Genomic DNA, 19,548 nt, shown 5'->3' on the forward strand with positions numbered 1-19,548 from the left:
CGCACTGGCTGATAGTGCCTCCAAGCTCATCAGGGAGACTTCTCCAGACATGACCCAACTGCAGTTAAGTCTGAGCCACTGAATCAGTCCTCACCTGACATCCCACCCTCAGACATGGGGGTCTCACCCAGTATGGGCAGATAAGGGCAGATACACTGCCTCACAGTCCCTCATCTCCACAGTCCACTTCTCTGGGCTCCTCATCTGGCAACACCCACCTTCCTGAACACAGCAAACTACCACCGTGTAAGTCCTCACCGAACAGCTTGCCACTTCTTCCCTGGGCCCCATCCCTGATCACTGAGGTGGCAATCTCTCCAGAATAACCCAGTGCCACTTCACTTTCTTCCAGTTACCCTAAAGTCACTCACCTGTCTTTTTTTTTTGGGGGGGGGGCAGGGGTTGAGACAAGGTTTTACTTATAGCCCTTGCTGTCCTAGAACTTACTCTGTAAACCAGGCTGGACTTGAACTCAGAGATTCACCAGCCTCTGCCTCCCAAGTGCTAGGATTAAAGGTGTGCGACACCACTGCCCAGCTTCACTTGCCTGTCTTTGTGTACAGTGTCCCTGCAGGAGCAGTTCTACCAGGGCTCCATCTGAACTGGTAGCCATAGCCCCAGTTCCCCCAGGGAGGGCCCAGCAGAACACAACTAGCTGTGGCCGAGCTGCTGCCCTCAGACTCGGAGTTACTCTGAGAGGTTGATGAAGGGAGGCACAGGTTCAACCCCACTCCAGCTTCACAGACTCCTGTGCTGAGATCAGGAGGAGGCGCCCCACCCCTCCAGGGAGAGGCTGACAGGTTTTACTGCTTTTGTTCAAATTATGATCACTTGGAAGTAGCCCTCGGAGCAGCACAATGGATGTCGTAAACCTGCCTCAAGAAGACAGAAGACGGAGCCTACACTGTAGGGTGGCAAGGCTGAGGCAAACACGTGACTCTGACCAGGATGGGGCACTGGCGGCAGCCCTGAACGGGGCTCATTTTGTCATTGGAAAGCACAAAGTAGAATAGGTAAGTCAGAGTGGTTGTGTCCCGCTCAGGACTTCAAGAAGGGGCGACAGCCCCACCCATGTGCATTGTTGGCCCGGACTCTATGGCACATGCTACCCATTCTGACGCCTCAGCCACCTGACCAAATGCTACACCTAGCTTTAAGCACAGGTAATCCCTGCTTCCGGGGAAGTGGTGATGTGACCCTGTGCCCAAAGAGATTCAAGTCTATCTTCCCTCCAAGGCAGTGCAGCCTTGACTGCTCTGACTCCACTGTCTGGCTCTGGAGTGCTTGAGCATAACCCAGGGACTCAGTGACACCCAGGCCAGACCTGAGGGCCTCAGCCACACAGGATGGGTACAGCAGTGGCCTGCCTGGTGTCTGGAAGAGCCCTACCACTCTTTCCTCAAACTGCAGCCCCTCATCTGACTGTTCCTGTAATGAGGCAGGGTTTCTACAGCCCCGAGTCTGCAGAGACGGGCATCCTGGCTGAAGGCTGAGCTGCCTCAGCCCTATCAGCACTCTCCCGCACATTTCCCAGTTTGAAATGTAGGGGGCAGTGAGAAATGCACCCCAGGTTCAGCAGCCCTCAGTGACTCCTTGGGATGTGAGAGTCTGGTGGGATGTGCTGAGGAGGAAGTGGCTCATTGGATATTAGTGGTGTACAAGCCAACAATTCCAAGTTAACTTTGAGGTACTGGAGGGACGGCTCCGCAGCTGAGAGCAGCACTTCCTGCTCTTGCCGAGGACCTGGGTTTGGTTCACAGCCACATGGTGTGGCTCACAGCCACGTGTAACTCCATCTCTAGTGGATCCAAAGGCCTCTTCTGGCCTCTGCAGGCACCTAGAAACACATGGTACACATAAACTCATATACAACCATACATGTACACGTGTGTACACACACACACACACACACACACACACACACACACAAATAAATAAATAAATAAAAATTTTTAAGAAGAATGAAAATAAAAACCTTTTAAAGTTACTCAAAGACAATCATCATATAATCAGCTATATACCCTGTGCAAGGTGCTAAGGTACTTTTCTGGCAGGTACTGTTTTCTGGTGGGGTCCTGAGCCTTTCTGAACCTGACCCTCAGGGCCTGCTCTCCCACAGAAGCATCCTCACCTACTCTAGCTGCCATGACTAACTGGGGAGAAGACAGTGCTGTTCTCTCCTCATCCCATCCTAGTCTCCTGTAAATGCTCAACGACTCTCTTACACCACATCACAGCCAGATCCTCCCTGGTTCCACTGCAGGGGGATCCTCACCTCTACAGTTTCTTCACCAGACCCTTCACCTGCCTGGGGCTCCTCAAGCACACTTAGGCTTCTACTCCAGGGCCTTCCTATGGCCACCCTCAGGCAGAGTTTACATATGCCTACCCTGCCACACTATGGAGACGACACCTTCCTGGCCCTTCGGCTTCTCCTCGCACTCACTACCCATGAGGTCTCTCCACACACAGTACTCAGAACGTTCTCAAGTACCCATGCCCAGCAGGTGTGAAAGTTGCCAAGCACCAGAAGCAGGGATGCACCTGAGCTGACAGGACCAGTGTGATGGGGGCTGGAGGCTTGTCCAGCCTGTGAGGTGAGAGCTGTCAGGGCGGCCATGCGTTTGTTGTCAGAGGACTCTGAGCTGTGTGCTACTGTGACTGACACAGTTGCTGAAGGAGGAGGAGCAAAGAAATGAGTGATTCCTTTTTCATATCTGTACCTGGGAAAGACTGCAGGACAATGGGGAGACCACATGGAAGGCTGTCTGGGGGCTACCAGAGCTCCTGAAGGTGCTCCAGACACCAAGATGGAGGGTTTAGGCAGGGCACTCAGACAACAGCTCCTTTCTTCTTCTTCTTTTTTGTTTGTTTTTTGTTTTTCAAGACAGGGTTTCTCTGTGTCATCCTGGCTGTCCTGGAACTCGCTCCATAGACCAGGCTGGCCTCGAACTCACAGAGATCCACCTGTCTCTGCCTCCCGAGTGCTGGGATTAAAGGTGTGCACACCGCCTGGCCGACAACAGCTCCTAACTGCTGTGGGATGGTCTGTATCTCAAATTACTCTGATTGGTCAATAAATAAAACACTGATTGGCCCGTGGCTAGGCAGGAAGTATAGGCGGGACTAACAGAGAGGAGAAAAGAAAGAACAGGAAGGCAGAAGGAGTCACTGCCAGCCACCGCCAGGACAAGCAGCATATGAAGATGCCGGTAAGCCACGAGCCACGTGGCAAGGTATAGATTTATGGAAATGGATTAATTTAAGCTATAAGAACAGTTAGCAAGAAGCCTGCCACAGCCATACAGTTTGTAAGCAATATAAGTCTCTGTGTTTAATTGGTTGGGTCTGAGCAGCTGTGGGACTGGTAGGTGACAGAGATTTGTCCTGACTGTGGGCCAGGCAGGAAAGCTCTAGCTACACCTAACATTACCAAGATAGTTAGGGGACTTTGGTCCAAACTGCCCTGTGGAGGACCCTGGGATGTGTGTGTTTGGGGGATGGAGGGACATGGAGGTCTTGGACCCAACCTACTCTCCCTGAAGCCAGAGCCTGGCAGGTAAATTCTATGGCTTCTTTGAGCCTCGAGACCTCAGCTGGAGAAAGGGGGTAATATCAGAAATTCAACTCCACCTTACAGACTAGCTTGGTCTCCAGTCTGCATCACACCAGCACTGGTCTGCTCAGTTCCACTGTGGCTACTGCAACCTCCTCTGTTCCTGGTCCTAGACAATGGCTACACTTGCTGGGCATAGATACTTCCAGAACATTCTTAGTACTGGGTATAAGGAGGCCGACTGGCATTTTTACATATAGAAATTGTTCTCATTTCTTTTTCATAAAGGAAGCCTCTAAGCCCAGCTTTGCAGGAGACACATCATCACACCCTTGGCTGTGAGCAACCAAATTAAGAAAATCACTTTCTGACTAATTTTATGGCATTAACAAACATCTAATGGCATAGTGGGAAGGCGGTGCCTAGCTTTTTGGATGAAAGCTATTAAGGATGATGAGCAATAACTGGGAAATTTTCTGAGGATAAATCTTAGCAAAATTAACCTACTTTAAAATACAGTTTACAGGCTGGAGGTGTAGTTTAGTAGAGGAATGCTTGCCTAGCATTTACAATGCCCTGAATTCAAATCCTAGTACTACAAATTAATTAATTTTTCTAAAAAGTACAGTGTGAAGCTGGGTGTTGTAGAACAGAATATTTGAATGCTTGTTTGTGTTGCAGAATAATTGTTGCCAGGCGGTGGTGGCACACACCTTTAATCCCAGCACTCGGGAGGCAGAGGCAGGCGGATCTCTGTGAGTTCAAGGTCAGCCTGGTCTACAGAGCGAGATCCAGGAAAGGAGCAAAGCTACAAAAAAATAAAAAAAAAAAAATGGTTTAACTATGTAAAGATTTGTTGCTGTTTCACTTTGCCTACATAAGGCACTTGATTTGTCTAATAAAAAGCTGAATGGCCAATAGATAAGCAGAGGAAGGACAGGCGGGGCTGGCGGGCAGAGAGAAAGGGGGAACTGGCTAGCTAGCAGGGGGCCAGCAAGCAAGACACCAAGGAAGGAGGAAAGCAGGAGGAAGGAGAAAAGCAGGATGGGCAGTATGTAGATTAGGTAAATGAGCCTTGGGGCAGCATATAGATTAACACAGTGGGTTAATTTAAATGAAAAAAGCTGGCTAAAAACAAGTCTAAACTAAGGCAGAGCAGTCATAATTAATAGGAAGTCTCTGTATCATGATTTGGGGGCTGGTGGTCCAAGAATGCCTGCTACAACTGGATATGGTGGAGCATGCCTTTAATCTTAGCACCAGGGAAGCAGGTGAATCTGTAAATTCAAGGCTAGTCTACTTAACTGGGTTCCAGGACAGTGAGGGCTACATAGTGAGACTTTATCTCAAAACAAAACAGCCTACAAAGCTGGATTGGAGATACATACTGATGTCACTCAACATGATGATGCTGTGGGGCAAGGAGAGGACAGGTTGGGGGAGGAAGCATTCATACACACACATACACACACATACACACACACACACACACACACACACACACACACACACACACACACACCAGTGCAGCAAAGCCAGAGGTGCACACAAATGCAGTGAGCACTCAGGATCCCCTGAGAAGCCAGAGGGGCACCTGAGTAATGTCTACAGATATTCATGAATGCATAAACCACAGAATATAAAGATAGATACATAGGCCAAGGAAAAACAACAGGTACAGTACCCCACTGTCGATACAAACGTAAACTATTTTTATATTCCTGTTTAAGATAATTTGTATATTGATACAAATACAGAACTATATTTGTTTTAATGTACATATATTTCTACTCTTATTTGAAATATTTGTATATTGATACAAATGTAGATTTATATCTGTCATACTGTATGTATGTTTTACTTCTGTTTAAGATATTCTGTATAATTGATATATATTTAAGATTATTGTCATATTGCATATTGCACTATAAATTCCTATCTCTGTTATAAATATCTTGTGTATTGTCACAATTTTGAAGTCATCGTCCTTTACTGTACATTTGCTTATAGACTGTTTACCTTGTTTACATGAAGCCTAGGTCCTTAGGTTATTTAGGTAGATGCTTACATGCATCTTCCATTTCTCAGGTATTCCTTCTCAGGTCTTTGATGGGATTGAAGACTAGCAGATATATATATATATATATAATCTTAGATAGAATATTAAGTATTAGATTAGGTTCTTTAGGATAGGTCACCTTTTGGAATGATCTTTGTAACATGCCATTTACCTATGCTCTACACTTCTCTGGATTTTAGTATGTGTTTCTTGCTTGATATTGTTTGCATTGGTTGTAGTTCCATCTTATCTAGGTCATTATCCCTCATTACTCCTGGATAATATTTGATAACCATTCCTTTGTATATAGTCAAAAAGGGGGAGATGTACTGGGTAGCCATTTCAGCTTTGATTTGGAAGTTCCAACCCCCATTGAGGCTTCGGTAGCTGTCAAATCTACAAGGCGGGGCCAAGAGAGGACTCTGAAGACCTGAGGTCCAGATGCACCGGCTCTCTTAGTTCCTGGACCATGGACGCTGGAGGTAGACCAAGCAAAGTTCTCCAGAGAACACTGCTGGACTGCACCACACCTTTCCCAGACTCTGTTACCTATCCCTTCACTTGTGAGTTACCCCATAAAATAAACTTCCTTTTTAACTACGTGGAGTGGCCTTAATAATTTCACCAATACCCCACTATACACAAAAGCCAGAGAGAGCCACGTGATCTAGATAAGCCCCATTCATATACCACCCACATCCACAGATACATGCAACAGACATCCAAACATACACACCTGCTGATAAGACTGGGCATTGATTGTCTTTTGCTGTTTGCCTGGAGCTCAGCTCCCACCTGAACCCATAGGACAAATGGACATGAGGTCCCTTGTGGAGATAGCTTGCAGGTGTCAAGACTCACAATGGCACTCTGGAGCAGGAAATTCTACACAGGAGGACCCTAGAGATCTGTCAATGCAAGTCAAGTCTAATATGCCTGCACATGCTAGGGCCTGTCTGTGCAGGCCTAGGCTCTATGTACAGGCTCCAAAGCCCTCCTGGGTCTGTTGCTCAGATGAGAACCCTACAGCTAGCCATACTGTGGACCAGTTGGTTCCCTTCCTGCCACCATCTGTCACTCCAATGCAGCTGCCACAGGGGACTAAGCTACAAGCATCTGGAAAGTTAATTGTAGGCTTTTTAAGAAAACATTAAAAAAGCAAGGTCTATGGAGAATGCTTGCATGATGATTGTGGACTTGGAAGCACAAAAGTAGCCTGGTAGCTCAGAGTAGTGATGCCCCAGATACTCCAGGGATCACAGGTCTGTCTGTTTTACCACAAGCAGGCCAGAGATTACCTGTTATCTAACTTGGATTAGCTGTAGAACCTCTGCCTAATACTTTAGTGTAACACAGGCCACAGGAGTCTGCTCCAAGATGTAGTCTTCTTCCTACCCATGGGATGCTTCAGACCTCTGGAAATTTAGATGACAGAGATGGGGCTCGAATTTATCCCTCTGCTCAGGTGCTGGCCCAGATACGGGTAGCTTGACTCCAGTTCTGGCTGTTTCAGCCCCCACAGTTTCTAGTACTGCCAGCAGGATCTCCTGTGGCTACCAGAGCCCTCTACAAAGTAGGCTTTGGTCTGAGTTCTTAGCAGCTTACTCCCCAGTGTCCAACACAGCCCTGGGCACAGTGCCATTCTCAGGAGCATCAGGTCATTGTATAGGGCAGGGTAACAGAGAAGGCAGGACCATCACACCTGGGCATCTACTGCCACTCTAGGCCTGCTCTTCTCAGTGCTCAGATGGTAACAAGGCTGCCCAGGGTTTCACCCTGCAAAGAAGGGTGTAAGTCTCCCTATACAAGGTCCCCTTAGGTGCGCAGCTGCAGGAACCACAGACCCTAAGATCAAAGGCCCAAATACTGGACTTTTTCAGCCAAACCCAGGCTGAAAATGGAGCAAGTCTGATGAGCCCTGGCCTTCTGTATCCTCAGGTACACATGGAAGAGGTGGGGTTAGGAGAGTGAGAGTGCAGACAGAGAAGACGCTAGGCCCCCCTCCAGGCAAGGCAGGTATCCCCACCCTTGCTCTGGCCTCTGAAAGGTGCACTGAGCTGCTGACCCATCCCAATTCCTTCCTTGCTTTCTTTCCAGTCCCAGGAATCCCAGTGTAGATACCAGGGTGGAGGGGGCTACTCCTGTAGACCCCACAGGGTAACTAATGGGTTAATTACATACCCCATAAAAGGCCACTGTGATTTAGAGAGTGAGCCAGGCTGCCGACTGGCAGTAAATCAGGGCTGCAGGGATGAGGCAGGTGGAGTCCCAGCCCTCCAACGAGCCAAAACGGCAGTAAATCTGCAGAAATGGCTTTTATGAAGCTCTGGGTTTTATGATGTCATTAATGTTTCTCCTGATACTTAAAGGAAAATGAAGTAAGTCACGAGGAGGTGCCAGGGCTGCTCTGGTTGGTGCAAGGCCACTCCACAAACTCAGGTAGATGAGGGAATTACCCACACCTGAGGTCATGCCCCTACTAGATTTCAACAAGCAGGCATCAAGTCCCCCCAGGGATTTACACAGCATGAGTTTATTGAATGCCATCCTGCCCCAATGGGGCTCTCCATGGGCCAAGAGCCCACCATTTGGGCACACATTCATCCCCACAACCTCTCCACACAGGAGTAGCTCTGGACTTCTCAGTGTCCAGTAGAAGCCCAAGCCCCTTCAGCAGACAGATGGGGCTGGGTGCTGGAGTATGGCTGCTCACACCACAGGCATCTTCGACACCAAAGACTCCAGTTACCTAACCAGACCCCAGAGGCAGCAGCCTGCTCAACTTATTAACAGCAGCCTGGCTCCCTACTTCCTGGCACCCTGATCACCTACACAGGGACCCACTTCAGATTCCTGGCCAAAGTCCTGGAGAGCCTGTCTATGTGTGTCACTGAGTATCAAACTCCCCATGAATCTCAGCCCAGCGGCAAGTCCACCCTGTGCCTGCCCAGCCGCTGTTGAGGTCAGAACCAACCAGGATTCTGAAGGGGAAGATTCCAGGGTGGTAGGGCCCTCTAGGCACTGGAGCTGTGAGGCAGCTGAGGCTGAGGGACGGCCCTGAGGCAAGAACAAAGACAGCAGGGAAGGAGGGGCTGGAGACTTACTGAGTAGCCTCTCCCGGAAACCGCCTGTGCAGAGCTCTGTGGGAAAAAGTAGGAAGACAGTCAGTGACAGGCTAGGTCACAGCCAACTGCCCCCAGCAGACAGGCCAGCAGACCCTAGGGGCAGTAGGGCCCCACTGGAAAGGGGGAGAACAGGGCTGAGCGTAGTCTTCTGCACCAGAGAGCTTCTGGAGCCTTCTTTGAAGCAGTGGTCTCCCTTCTGGGTTAGCCAGGCCAGCAGTTATCGCAACAGCTCTGGGCTAGCTCAGGAGATGAGTCCGACCTAATAAAGGTGGCCCCACAGAGATGCTCTTAAACTATCCACAGCTCATTCAGGACTAGGATGCTAAAGCTGTTCCCCAAAGTGCAGCAGGAAGACCCTTCTGGAGGAGGGTGACAGCGTGGGCCCTAGAGGCCAGGTGGCTTGAGGGTTAGGCAACAACCATGGTGGAGGTTGGCATGAGAACCCGGAGCACTAGAAAGGTTCTTTCTATCTGGCTTAAGAACCACCAGAACAAAGCCAGCTGCACCTCAAGTTGCCAGGGATTCCACAGCCCCAAAGATGGGCCGTGTACCCGGTTCAGCCACGTGTGTGCACATGCAGCAGCAGCTGTGGCAGGAAGGGGTGCAGACAGAGGGTGAGGCTACAGCAGAGCGCACAGTGGGGGCTGCATGGCAGGGGACCACGTGATGACTTGTGACAATAAGACGGGAACAGAGAGTAGAGGGCACAAAGGAGAGTCAGCGAAGGGAAATGAAATGGAAGCTAGCAGGCCAAGCTGCCATCCTCCCTTCGTTCAGAGCAATCCCTGATATCCTTTCCTACAGACTACTGACAGGGCCAGGCCTAGGGTCATTGCTTGGAGGGTGGAGCTCACCCAATCCTACCCCTGGTTGGATCCCACCTGCCAGCCACAGGCAGCTGATGGGGTGGGGGTGGGGCATAATTGGTGAGTTCTCAGCTTCATGTCGAGCTGTGTTCAGAATGCAGCTTCATTCATCCTGGGCTGCAATTAGAGTGCTAACTAGGGCAGCCCTGCGGCCCCAGACAATTACCAGCCTATTTTCCCATCTTGCGGCAACAAGATCAGGAGCCTGGCAATTATGCCTCCCTCTGCGGCAGCAGGCTGCACCCCCAATCCCCTATTTAAATGATAATGAGACACGACTCATTCAATTTAGTCCTTCAAAAAAATGTACCACCCTGAGGCCACTTCAGGAGCTGGGCAGGGTTGGTGCCAGTGGCCACCTCCTCAGTCACCAACTCAGTGGTAGCCCCCATGCCTCATTTTGACTCACCCACTAGGCCAGCCCTGTGACAGACTCCAGACCCCTCCCACCTGGCTTTGTGGCTGACTATCTCAGAGACCTGGTACCCAGGGGCCTTTCTCAGGGACACTGATATATCCCTAATTCAGATGACTGCATGTGCACCCCTACCCTGCACCACCAGCCCCAGGTACCTCAGGACCCATGCCAAGATATGCAGCTATCCACTCTGCTTTGGGCAAGGTTAGCCCGTTTCAGACATGGCTTGACATCTATGGATTCAGAGACATTTGTGGAGTCATTTCTACCCAGGCATCACTGCAGGATGCTGGTATGGTATCTGCTCTAGGGCACAAGGAAGCCCATCTTAGGGTACAGGGCCAGTTCTCAGGCTGCTACAATGTGCGCTATGAGATACTTAATATTCTAGATGGGTTCCTGCCAGCTCCTAACTGCTGTCCTTCATTTAAAACCCTCCTACTGGTGAGGTCCTAATTTGTGAAAAACAGCTTTGGAGAAGGCAAACTGCTAATTGCTCATGAGCAGCCTCCATGTAAACTGCCAGGCATGGTCAAAGCCCTGCGACTCCTGCAGGAGGTCACCAGGATGTCAGTGATGGGCACTCACATCGCTCAGCTGGTCCCGGGAGCTGCTATGCTGAGAGCTGGAAGCTTCAAGGACACTGTCGTCGTCACTGTTCCGGTCACCCCCTCTGGCCATGGTGACCTTCATCTGGGGATAGAGAGAGAAAGTCTCGGGTAAATGTGCACTGACCAGTGAGACTGTATGACCTGATACCCTCCCATGAAAGCCACTGGAACTAGGATCATTCCAGGGCTGGAAGTGCCAAGTGGGGCAGGGATACATTTTCCCTTAACTTGAGGACATGGGTCTGTTGGGAGAGACAACAGAAAGAACAGAGGGATTCAGGGCCAGAAAGCCACCTGGCTGACTGCTTACAAATTCATCACCAGACAGGACAGGAAAGGAATGCCCCAAGAAGCCACACCATCACTAGCTCTGTTCTCCATTTTTCCAGTCACTGACTTTGAAGATGCCCCAGGGAACTGAGAGGCTACTAACCTGGCCTGCTCTCTCTGCCCAGAGCCTGATCTCTTCCTGCTGAGGCCATGCCTGGGCTGGGCTGCCCTTCCCAACCACGTTGGGAAGACATTACACCCATGCACCCACAGTGCCTCCTTCAGTAAGCACAGCAGCTCCTTGGGTATGTGACCTTGAGCCACTTCTTAGCTCCTGGCCTCGGTTTGCCATTTGCAGGAAAGAGCTGATGCTGGCACACACGAACATCCCCGGGCTAGCTGACACTGGCTCTCCTCAGCGCTTTGCACATTCTGAGGCTGTTGGCTGTTTGGAACAGCTCTTAGGACAACCTGTTTCACTCTCAGCTCAGAAAAAGCAGGCCCAGGCAAGGTGACAGACATCACTGGCCTTGGCATTAGGCACCAGCTCCAGCAGGAAAACTCAGCTACATATCCAGGCTCATCACATCCTGGGACTACTTGCAGAGGCCACCTTCTGGCCCCAGACAGGAACACAACTGTCCAGGCATGATGAGCTCACACTTCTGCCTGGTGTAGGTCTGTGGCCTGTTTAATAGGGAACATTCCCACATCTTGCAATGGATGAGCTTGGTCTCCTCATAAACAAACTGGGTGCAGTGTTCAGCCAGCGTGGGATGCTGAGGGGCTATGTAAATGCACGTGAACATTTGTCCTGCTTCCACCTCTTCTACCTGCCCTGGTCTCATGTCCTAGAGTCACTGGTTGAAGTCCTTAGAATTCAGCTAGTCATTTCACCATAAACCAGCCCTGGAACCAGTTTAGGGCCTGGAACTGGCTTCAGCCTCCAAATCTGCCAACTTACCACCAACCCCAGACTTCCAGAAATCAACACCACCCCTCCCCACCCCCACCCCCGGAGCTAACAGAGTACCAAGGCCAAGACACTGACTGGATGTTAGTTCATGTCCAGATGGCTAAATGGGGGCCCCATACCCAGACGAATGTGTAAGGCCCCAGTGAAGTGGAGGCCTGTGTCTTTGGGGCAGGGTCTAGGTAGGGTGCAGGTGAATCAGGCTAGCCCAGGAGCTGAAGATGATCATAGTCACTGGCTGCTACCCCCGTGGGAACTTTTCATTACTGAACCCATTGAGAATCTATTGTTATCTCTGTCACTGGTTGACTGCTATCAAGGCCTTCTCTCTTCTGACCTACAGTGGGTAGAGACTCACTGCTGACTCACGAGGGCTGAAATACATGCTTATGTAGTTGAACTATGAGTACACAGGGCATGCTTTCTGCTTGACACTCAGAAGTCATCTCTTCTGAGCCAGACACTGGAGTAAGTGATGGACCCTACCCTATGACTCCACGATAGAACCCTGTAGGTGAGCTGGGCTGGTGTCTGTCATCCTTTCTTAAATAGCTGTCTTCAGGGTTGAAAGCCCCACTTCCCGCAGTTTTGTAGAGCTGACTAAGTCCTATATTCTGGAAACCACTGCAGTCACAGACACATGGGACAGTTGTCACCTACTTCTGTAACCAAGTAGATCCAAAACAGCCCAACCTGCTTGCCCTCTGGTCTTTCCTGCTTCTTACCCACTTTGAGAAAGTTTGCTATTAGCTATGCCAGAGGCTGAGAGATGCCAAGCTTCCATCTCCACATTTGTGTGGAAGGATGAGATCAGTATACCTGGACCTCCAGGCCTGCCTGGAGCCCGAAGGTAGCCTGCTTGCTCCAGGAGGTCAGATGAGAGTCCCTGTACTTACACTCACCTTTGGACTTTGTAGACAAGCCACCAGTCCATCAACTTATCCACTAGTTCACTCATCCACCTAAGTACCAGCCACAATCACCCATCCCTCAATCTGTCCAACTATTCAGCCAATCAGCCAGCTAGCCAGCCAACAAACCAATTAAACAGTCAACCAACCAATAAGCCAGCATTAATCAAGGCTGGCCCTGGGTGAGTTCTTATACATTGGGCTCATCTGAACAATGGACATGCAGACACATACCCCCTCCTCTCACGGAGCCTTCAAAATCACATGGCTCCCAATAATTGTAAGAAAGAACAGCCTGAAGACAGCAGCAGGTGCTAAGGAGGCAAACTGCAGAGAAGGTGGGAGGACTTCCAGAGAGGGCTGCTCTATGCCACAAGGCAGGCAGGCCCACTGCCTGTGCTGGGCAATGTTTCATTTGTTCTGTGACACAACCACTTTGGCCAGAGTTGGGCTAGTTTGTATGCTCCAGTTTGGGAGGCTCCAGACAAGCAACAAAGGTCAAAGCTGGTCCAATCAAATCAAATTAAAGTTTGCTCCTGCAACATGTCTGGGTGACGACGGCCTGCAGGCTCCTGTACAACCTCAGCAGCCCAAGAGGTCTACAGGGAATGGATGAAGGCCAAGCCCCAAGTAGGAACCACTACTACTGTACTTTCTCACACAGCTCCCTTAGATAGCCACAGGCAGATACTTCTGAGCAGCTGTTCTCTTGGGCGTGGGTGTGGAGCAGGACCTCTCTCAACGTGAAGTCTATGCAACCGCACATTCACCCCAGGTGGGCACAGCCGCATTCAGTCTCTCTCTCTTCCTTATGGCCCCTTGTGGGTTTCTGAGGTCACTTCTGAGACGGCAGTTCTTTTCTCAGTCTTGTGGGCTGAGTTGGGCCCCATGTCTGGTCTTTCATCCAGCCTCATATAGGAACCTAATGTATACATTATCTTGTGTATGTATGTGTGAGCATGCATGCTACAGTGCACATGTAGAAGTGAGAGGACAACTTGTGGGGATCCCTCCTTTTCTTTCACCAAGTGGGTCTGGGAAATCTGAACACAGGTTGTCAGGCTTGGCAACAAGTGCCTTTATCCATCTCTTTAGCCCAATGGGTTTGATGATTTATAATTTTTTAGGTTTATTTTTATTTTGTTTATAGGTGTTTTGCCTACATATATGTCTGTGTACCATGTGTATGAGTGCCCACAGAGACCAGAAGAGGTCATCAGATCTCCTGGAACTGGAATCACAGATTTTGGGAACAACCATCTGAGTGCTGGGAATTAAATCCAGGTCCTCTGGAAGAGCATCCACCGCTCTTACCACTGAGCCACCTCTCTTGCCCCAGGTTTTAATTGTTTTTAACCATGTACTTGCCAGACAATAACATGAGCCCAAGGCATCTCTGGACAGCACCTGAAGGCTCACAGGCCTGGTGTCACTGGCAGCTCCAAGAAGTAGGTTTAGAAGCTAAACTGGCATCCTTGGGGCTAGAACTTTCATGGAGTTTAGTCTCAGAGGGATTCAGCCCTTGGCTCTGGGCTGTGCAGGTCTGTGGAGGAGTTGCAAGGAGAAAGAAGACTCCCAGCCAAGGGGGCAAGAAAGTACCAGTGAAAGACAAGGAGGGAGGTGGGGCAATGGTTAGGGATCCAGATATAGGGAGTTCACAACATCTCAGAGAAATGCCAATATTGTCCTACTGGGTTCCCAGTGTGGTGGTATTGTGTTCCCCAAAATATTGTGCACCCTAATAAACTTATCTGGGGTCAGAGAACAGAACAGCCACTAGATATAGAGGTCAGAAAATGGTGGCACACATGCCTTTAATCCTATCACTTGGGAGGCACAGATCCATCCAGATCTCTGTGAGTTTAAAGCCACAATGGAAACAGCCAGGCATGATGACTCACGCCTTTAATCCCAAGAAGTGAGTCTTTAATCCCAAGAAGTGAGGGCAGAAAGCAGAAAGCTATATAAGGTGTGAGGACCAGGAACTAGGGCTGGTTAAGCTTTCAGACTTTCGAGAAGCAGTTCAGCTGAGATTCATTCAGATGAGGATTCAGAGTCTTCCAGTCTGAGGAAACAGGATCAGCTGAGGGATTGGCAAGGTGAGGTGGCTGTGGCTTGTTCTGCTTCTCTGGTCTTCCAGCATTTACCCACATACCTGGCTCTAGGTTTGATTTTATTAATAAGACTATTTAAGATTCATGCTATATCCCAAGCCTATAATGCTAATTTGCATCCTCTCTGCACTGACCTTGCAGCCCAGCATGTCCCAAGGTCCATAAAGTGGGTGGGACAGACTATAAGTCAGGTTGCTTCCCACCACCCAGCAGCCTCTGTCAGCATGTACTAGTGAAACACTCCCTACTTCCTTGTGAGTGTGAGCCCTGGCAGGACATGGAACATAAAAACCACAAGAAGCTGAAGGAACTTGCACCCAGACCTGTCCAATGCTATTTATGTGAACATGCCACTGACTGGGCAGAGAAACTGAGGCACAGTGCAATGCATGGACTTCTGCAGGTACCACATGTGATAAATGAGAGCTTGAGTGGTATACTTCTCAGGTACCAGTGCCTGCCAAATGCTGGAATACATATGGTCACTGGTACCCAAGCAGGGCTTCAGTTGACACTCCTTGAGCAGACAAAGAGGCATGGTGGAAGGAACCCTAAGTCACTCCAATTAGCAAGACCAAAGCAAAGCCAGTGTTGTGTGGTAAACCAGCTTTACGGGAGGGGGAGGCCCCTGGGAATGTCTGCCAATTTCCAGAGTAAATGCTCACACCAAGGTCTGCCTGAAGCTACCAACAATTTAACAGCTTGTGAATTTTCTGAACACTTAGCAATCAGCTTCTGCAAGCTGGTGTTCCTCTAAACAGGGCAACCAGACTAGCAGGCTGGGAAAGAGCTCCAGTAGCCAAGACCTGGTGGCTCTAGCAATGAGGTGCCTCCTTCCCCCACTCAGCTGCAGGCTGCACATGGAAGTGATTGTTTCCAGGGCTGGTGGCCAAGTGCACTGCTGTCCCAGGCAGGAAACATGTGCTTTGTTCTGCTGCTCACACACACGGGGTTTGGGCCCTGAGCCATCTATTGCTGAAGATGAAGGGCCCAGAAGTGTCCCCTCTCACCTGCAGAAGTTAAAAAGTCTACCAGGACTCAGACCCAGAAAGAAGCACATATGGACACACTTGCCACCATGTATATGTCCCAGGTTGTCTATGAAACGTACTACCAAGTGTACACACGTGTACCTGCTCCCCACACACCTTCATGTTCTGGAGCACTTCAAAGGAGCACCAAGGCCCACTGGACCCCAGAATCCTATTATTAAGGCTGAGAATACACATATAAGACAGTGGGAACAGCTACCCTGAGTAAGTGCAGGGCATGACCTGGATGGTGTACATGAAAGTCTGATGAGTCACACACAAGCCGGAAAGAATATTCCCAGAGAAACATGCACACCACCTCAAACTGTTTCATACTCGGACAAATGCTTAACTTGTGGTCCCCTACACTCCACCTAACCTCTGCACTGGCAAGATGGAGACAAGGGTGGGACAGTACACTTTCTGGATTGAGGATAAAGAGTAAGGCTGCCTGGCTGCTTTCTGCTGTAAGTCCTGGAAATCCTTGCAAGGAACAGCAGCTTCCTTAGGCATCCCAGACCCAGAATAGGCCAGAGGTGGAAGGGTGTTTATGCTCTCCTTACCCCAATGTGAAAATTTAATTGAAGACACTCCTGCAGTACTGCCATCCTATACATGCAATATGTCCTGTATACACAGAATGTCAAATGTACACACTATGCCCTGTAAGTATGGCATACTTACTGTATGCCACAGGTACATCTTGAATACATGGCATTCCATGAGCATAAGATACCCTGTGTATACAATGCATTCTATAGGCAGAATATACTATATGTGTATGGTGTGTACAGTGCATTCCATATGTGTGTTGTATCCAAGCTCTGGCAGCCACTCTATGCCTACTCTTCTTAGGGGATTGACTCCTGCTCCCACATCCTCAGGTCACTGACCCCTGGTCCTGCTGTAGACAATAGTCACTGAAGAACTCTGGAGGTCCCCCAGATACAGCACATCTTGGGTCCAAGCTTGGCACTGGCCCAAGTAACCCAAGTAAATGATGCCCTCCTGCAGAGCTGGCCAGGAGTCCACAGCCACAGTAACCCTGATTCACTTCAGCAGAGCGAGATCATGCTGAAAAGAGACCGAGCTGTGAATCTCTCTGATGCTTTCCGCTCCCCAACCCATAGCCCCTACTCATTGTCAGGTCTGGGCCCTGGCTTCCCATGTCTCCTGAGACCTAGAACAGGTGCTGATACAGCAAAGAACCTCAGCCAGCACAGCGATGAAACTCACCTTTTCTGTTTGGCTGTCTTCAGGCCTGATGGTCCCCTAACCCTGACCACAACACTCACTGACCGTTGTGGACTCCACCCCACACTCCCCTCCGCAGGTAAGCACTGTGGCTTAGGACCTGGGTACTCCACACAGTCCTCTCCCTTCAGAACTGAGCTTTCATGTCACCTGACCAGGAGGGGACCCATTTGCTTCTTTCCCCATCATACTTAAGGCCCAGATGTCATTGTTGTTTACTACTGTGCCCAGTGGAGGGCTGGGAGATGGCTCAGGTTAAGGGTTAAGGGCATCAAGCTTCTTTTCATCCTTCAAGGATTCAGATAGTTCTGTGGTGAGGCAGCACATGGCCAGGGCATGGGGGGGGGGGGGACGAGACAAGAGACTAGCAGGATTCCAGGGACCCACAATGCCCTTCAGGAGCATGCCTCCAATGATCTGACTTCCCCCTACTAATCCCTACTTCCTAGGGTTTCCACAGCATCCCATCAGTGCCAGAGGCTGACACCTTTAGCACATGGTCCTTGAGAGATGACCCAACCCAATGGTCCCATTCCATTTTCATAGGGATCTGCAGGGAGCTATAGGAACCCAGCGGAACTTCACCACCTCCCACCAGTCTGCACTCTGGGTCCTGCATGCTCCTCCCTGACCCCAACCCAAAGGCGCTTCTCTATGTAGCTGTCACACTCAAAACTGTCTCTTTTTGCTCTACTCTACTGCAGTGGTTCTCAATCTTCCTAATGCTATGACAGCCCTCATGTTGTGGTGACCCCCAACCATAAAATTATTTTGTTGCTATTTACAGTTTTAATTTTGCTGTTATAAATCGTAATGTAAATATCTGATATGAGAAGCCCCAAAGGGGTCATGGCCCACATGTTGAGAACTACTGCTCTACTGTGTCTTCCAGACAGAACTGAACTTCATAGAGAAAAGACAGTCATTCTTCTTGTTCCTTGCTGAACCCCAGGACCCGAAGCAGGGGCTGGGGATCGTAGGGTGGCTGGGACAAGGGCTGAGGGTGTAGGATTACCATGATGGTACAGTTGGTCCAAGGCTGTAGGGAACAAGGTTCCCCAGTTGACTAGAATCCCACCAGCCCTCAGGTCCTCCATCCCTGGAGGGGAGGGATCCAATGTACATGGGGCTATGGTGGAATACTACTAGTGGTTTCAGTACTAGAGGCCCAGCCCTGTTTTCTATGAAGGCCGGTCAGGCTCAATAATCAAAGCCATTCAAATGTCTCCAGGCCCTAGATGTTGCCTGGCCACAGCAGTGTTACAGAAGCGGACTAGGCCTGCAGATGAGGACAAAGATGAGCCTCAGGGTCTGGGTCTCAGACCAGCCAAGTGCTATGAGAGGAGGAAATGACCAAATTCACAGTGAGAGTAGGAACCACCATAGAAACAGCAGCCACACCTTCAAGTCTGCTAGACCCTTTTTATGTTTTTTGGAGACAGGGTCTCAAACAGCCAAGGGTGGCCTTGAATTTTGTATGCAGGTGAAGTACAGTCAATACACCCTAACTTACTCTTTGCCTCTCATTTCCATACCCTGAAGACATACGTGCTATGATGAACTCTCTTACTTTACAGGGATAGAGACAAAGTCCCAGAAAAGGGATGCTACTTAACAAGGCTGCCAAGCTAGAAAAGGCAGTGCAGGGGATGTGATCAAAGTATGTTGTATACATATATGAAGTAAAAAATAAAAAATGTTAAAAATTAAGTCTCTGGCACGGCCATTGCTGGACCACAGCTGCCAAATTGAAGTTCAATCCCTTTGTGACTTCTGACCAAAGCAAGAGCCACAAACAGCATTCCAAAGCACCTTCTCACATTTGGAGGAAGCTCATGTCTTTCCCTTTCTAAAGAGCTGAGACAAAAGTACAATGTTCCATCTATGCCCATCAAAAGGATGATGAAGTTCAGGTTGTTCGAGGACACTACAAAGGCCAGCAGATTGGCACAGTGGTCCAAGTGTACAGGAAGAAACACACCATCTACATCGCACGAGTGCAGTAAGAAAAGGGTAACTGTCCATGTGGGCATCCACCCCAGCAAGATGGTTATCACCAGCCTTAAACTGGACAAAGACTACAAAAAATCCTGGAAAGGGAAGCCAAGTCTGGACAACTAGGAAAGGAGAAAGGCAAACACGAGGAAAACAACTGAGAAGATGTAGAAGTAGAGGTGTCTCATACACAACTTTCATTAAAGAATGCTTAAGTTGGGGGCTGGAGAGATGGCTCAGAGGTTAAGAGCACTGGCTGCTCTTCCAGAGGTCCTGAGTTCAATTCCCAGCAACCACATGGTGGCTCACAACCATCTAGAATGAGATCTAGTGCCCTCTTCTGGCCGGCAGGGGTACATGCAGTC

The 19,548-nt window shown here is 49.6% G+C and overlaps 1 protein-coding gene and 1 pseudogene across 14 annotated transcripts in view; one reads left to right on the forward strand and one right to left on the reverse strand.

Annotated features, from left to right (window-relative positions):
- The window catches only part of Fbrsl1 (fibrosin like 1), a 90,047-nt gene that overhangs the window by 48,888 nt on the left and 21,611 nt on the right, over positions 1–19,548 (reverse strand). For 11 of the 14 annotated variants that reach the window (XM_028857044.2, XM_037198583.1, XM_037198577.1 and 8 more), the window contains exons 3-4: positions 10,613–10,717; positions 8,720–8,755 (exon numbers count right to left, since the gene is read on the reverse strand). In XM_028857044.2, the coding sequence (XP_028712877.1) occupies positions 8,720–8,755; positions 10,613–10,717 (141 nt within the window). The remainder of the gene's footprint in view (positions 1–8,719; positions 8,756–10,612; positions 10,718–19,548) is intronic. The other 3 variants (XM_037198585.1, XM_037198579.1, XM_037198578.1) reach the window with 1 other exon arrangement.
- On the forward strand, positions 17,006–19,460 carry LOC114682916 (annotated as a pseudogene).

This window comes from Peromyscus leucopus, chromosome 23 (assembly GCF_004664715.2).
Source record: "Peromyscus leucopus breed LL Stock chromosome 23, UCI_PerLeu_2.1, whole genome shotgun sequence".
Classification (NCBI taxonomy): domain Eukaryota; kingdom Metazoa; phylum Chordata; class Mammalia; order Rodentia; family Cricetidae; genus Peromyscus; species Peromyscus leucopus.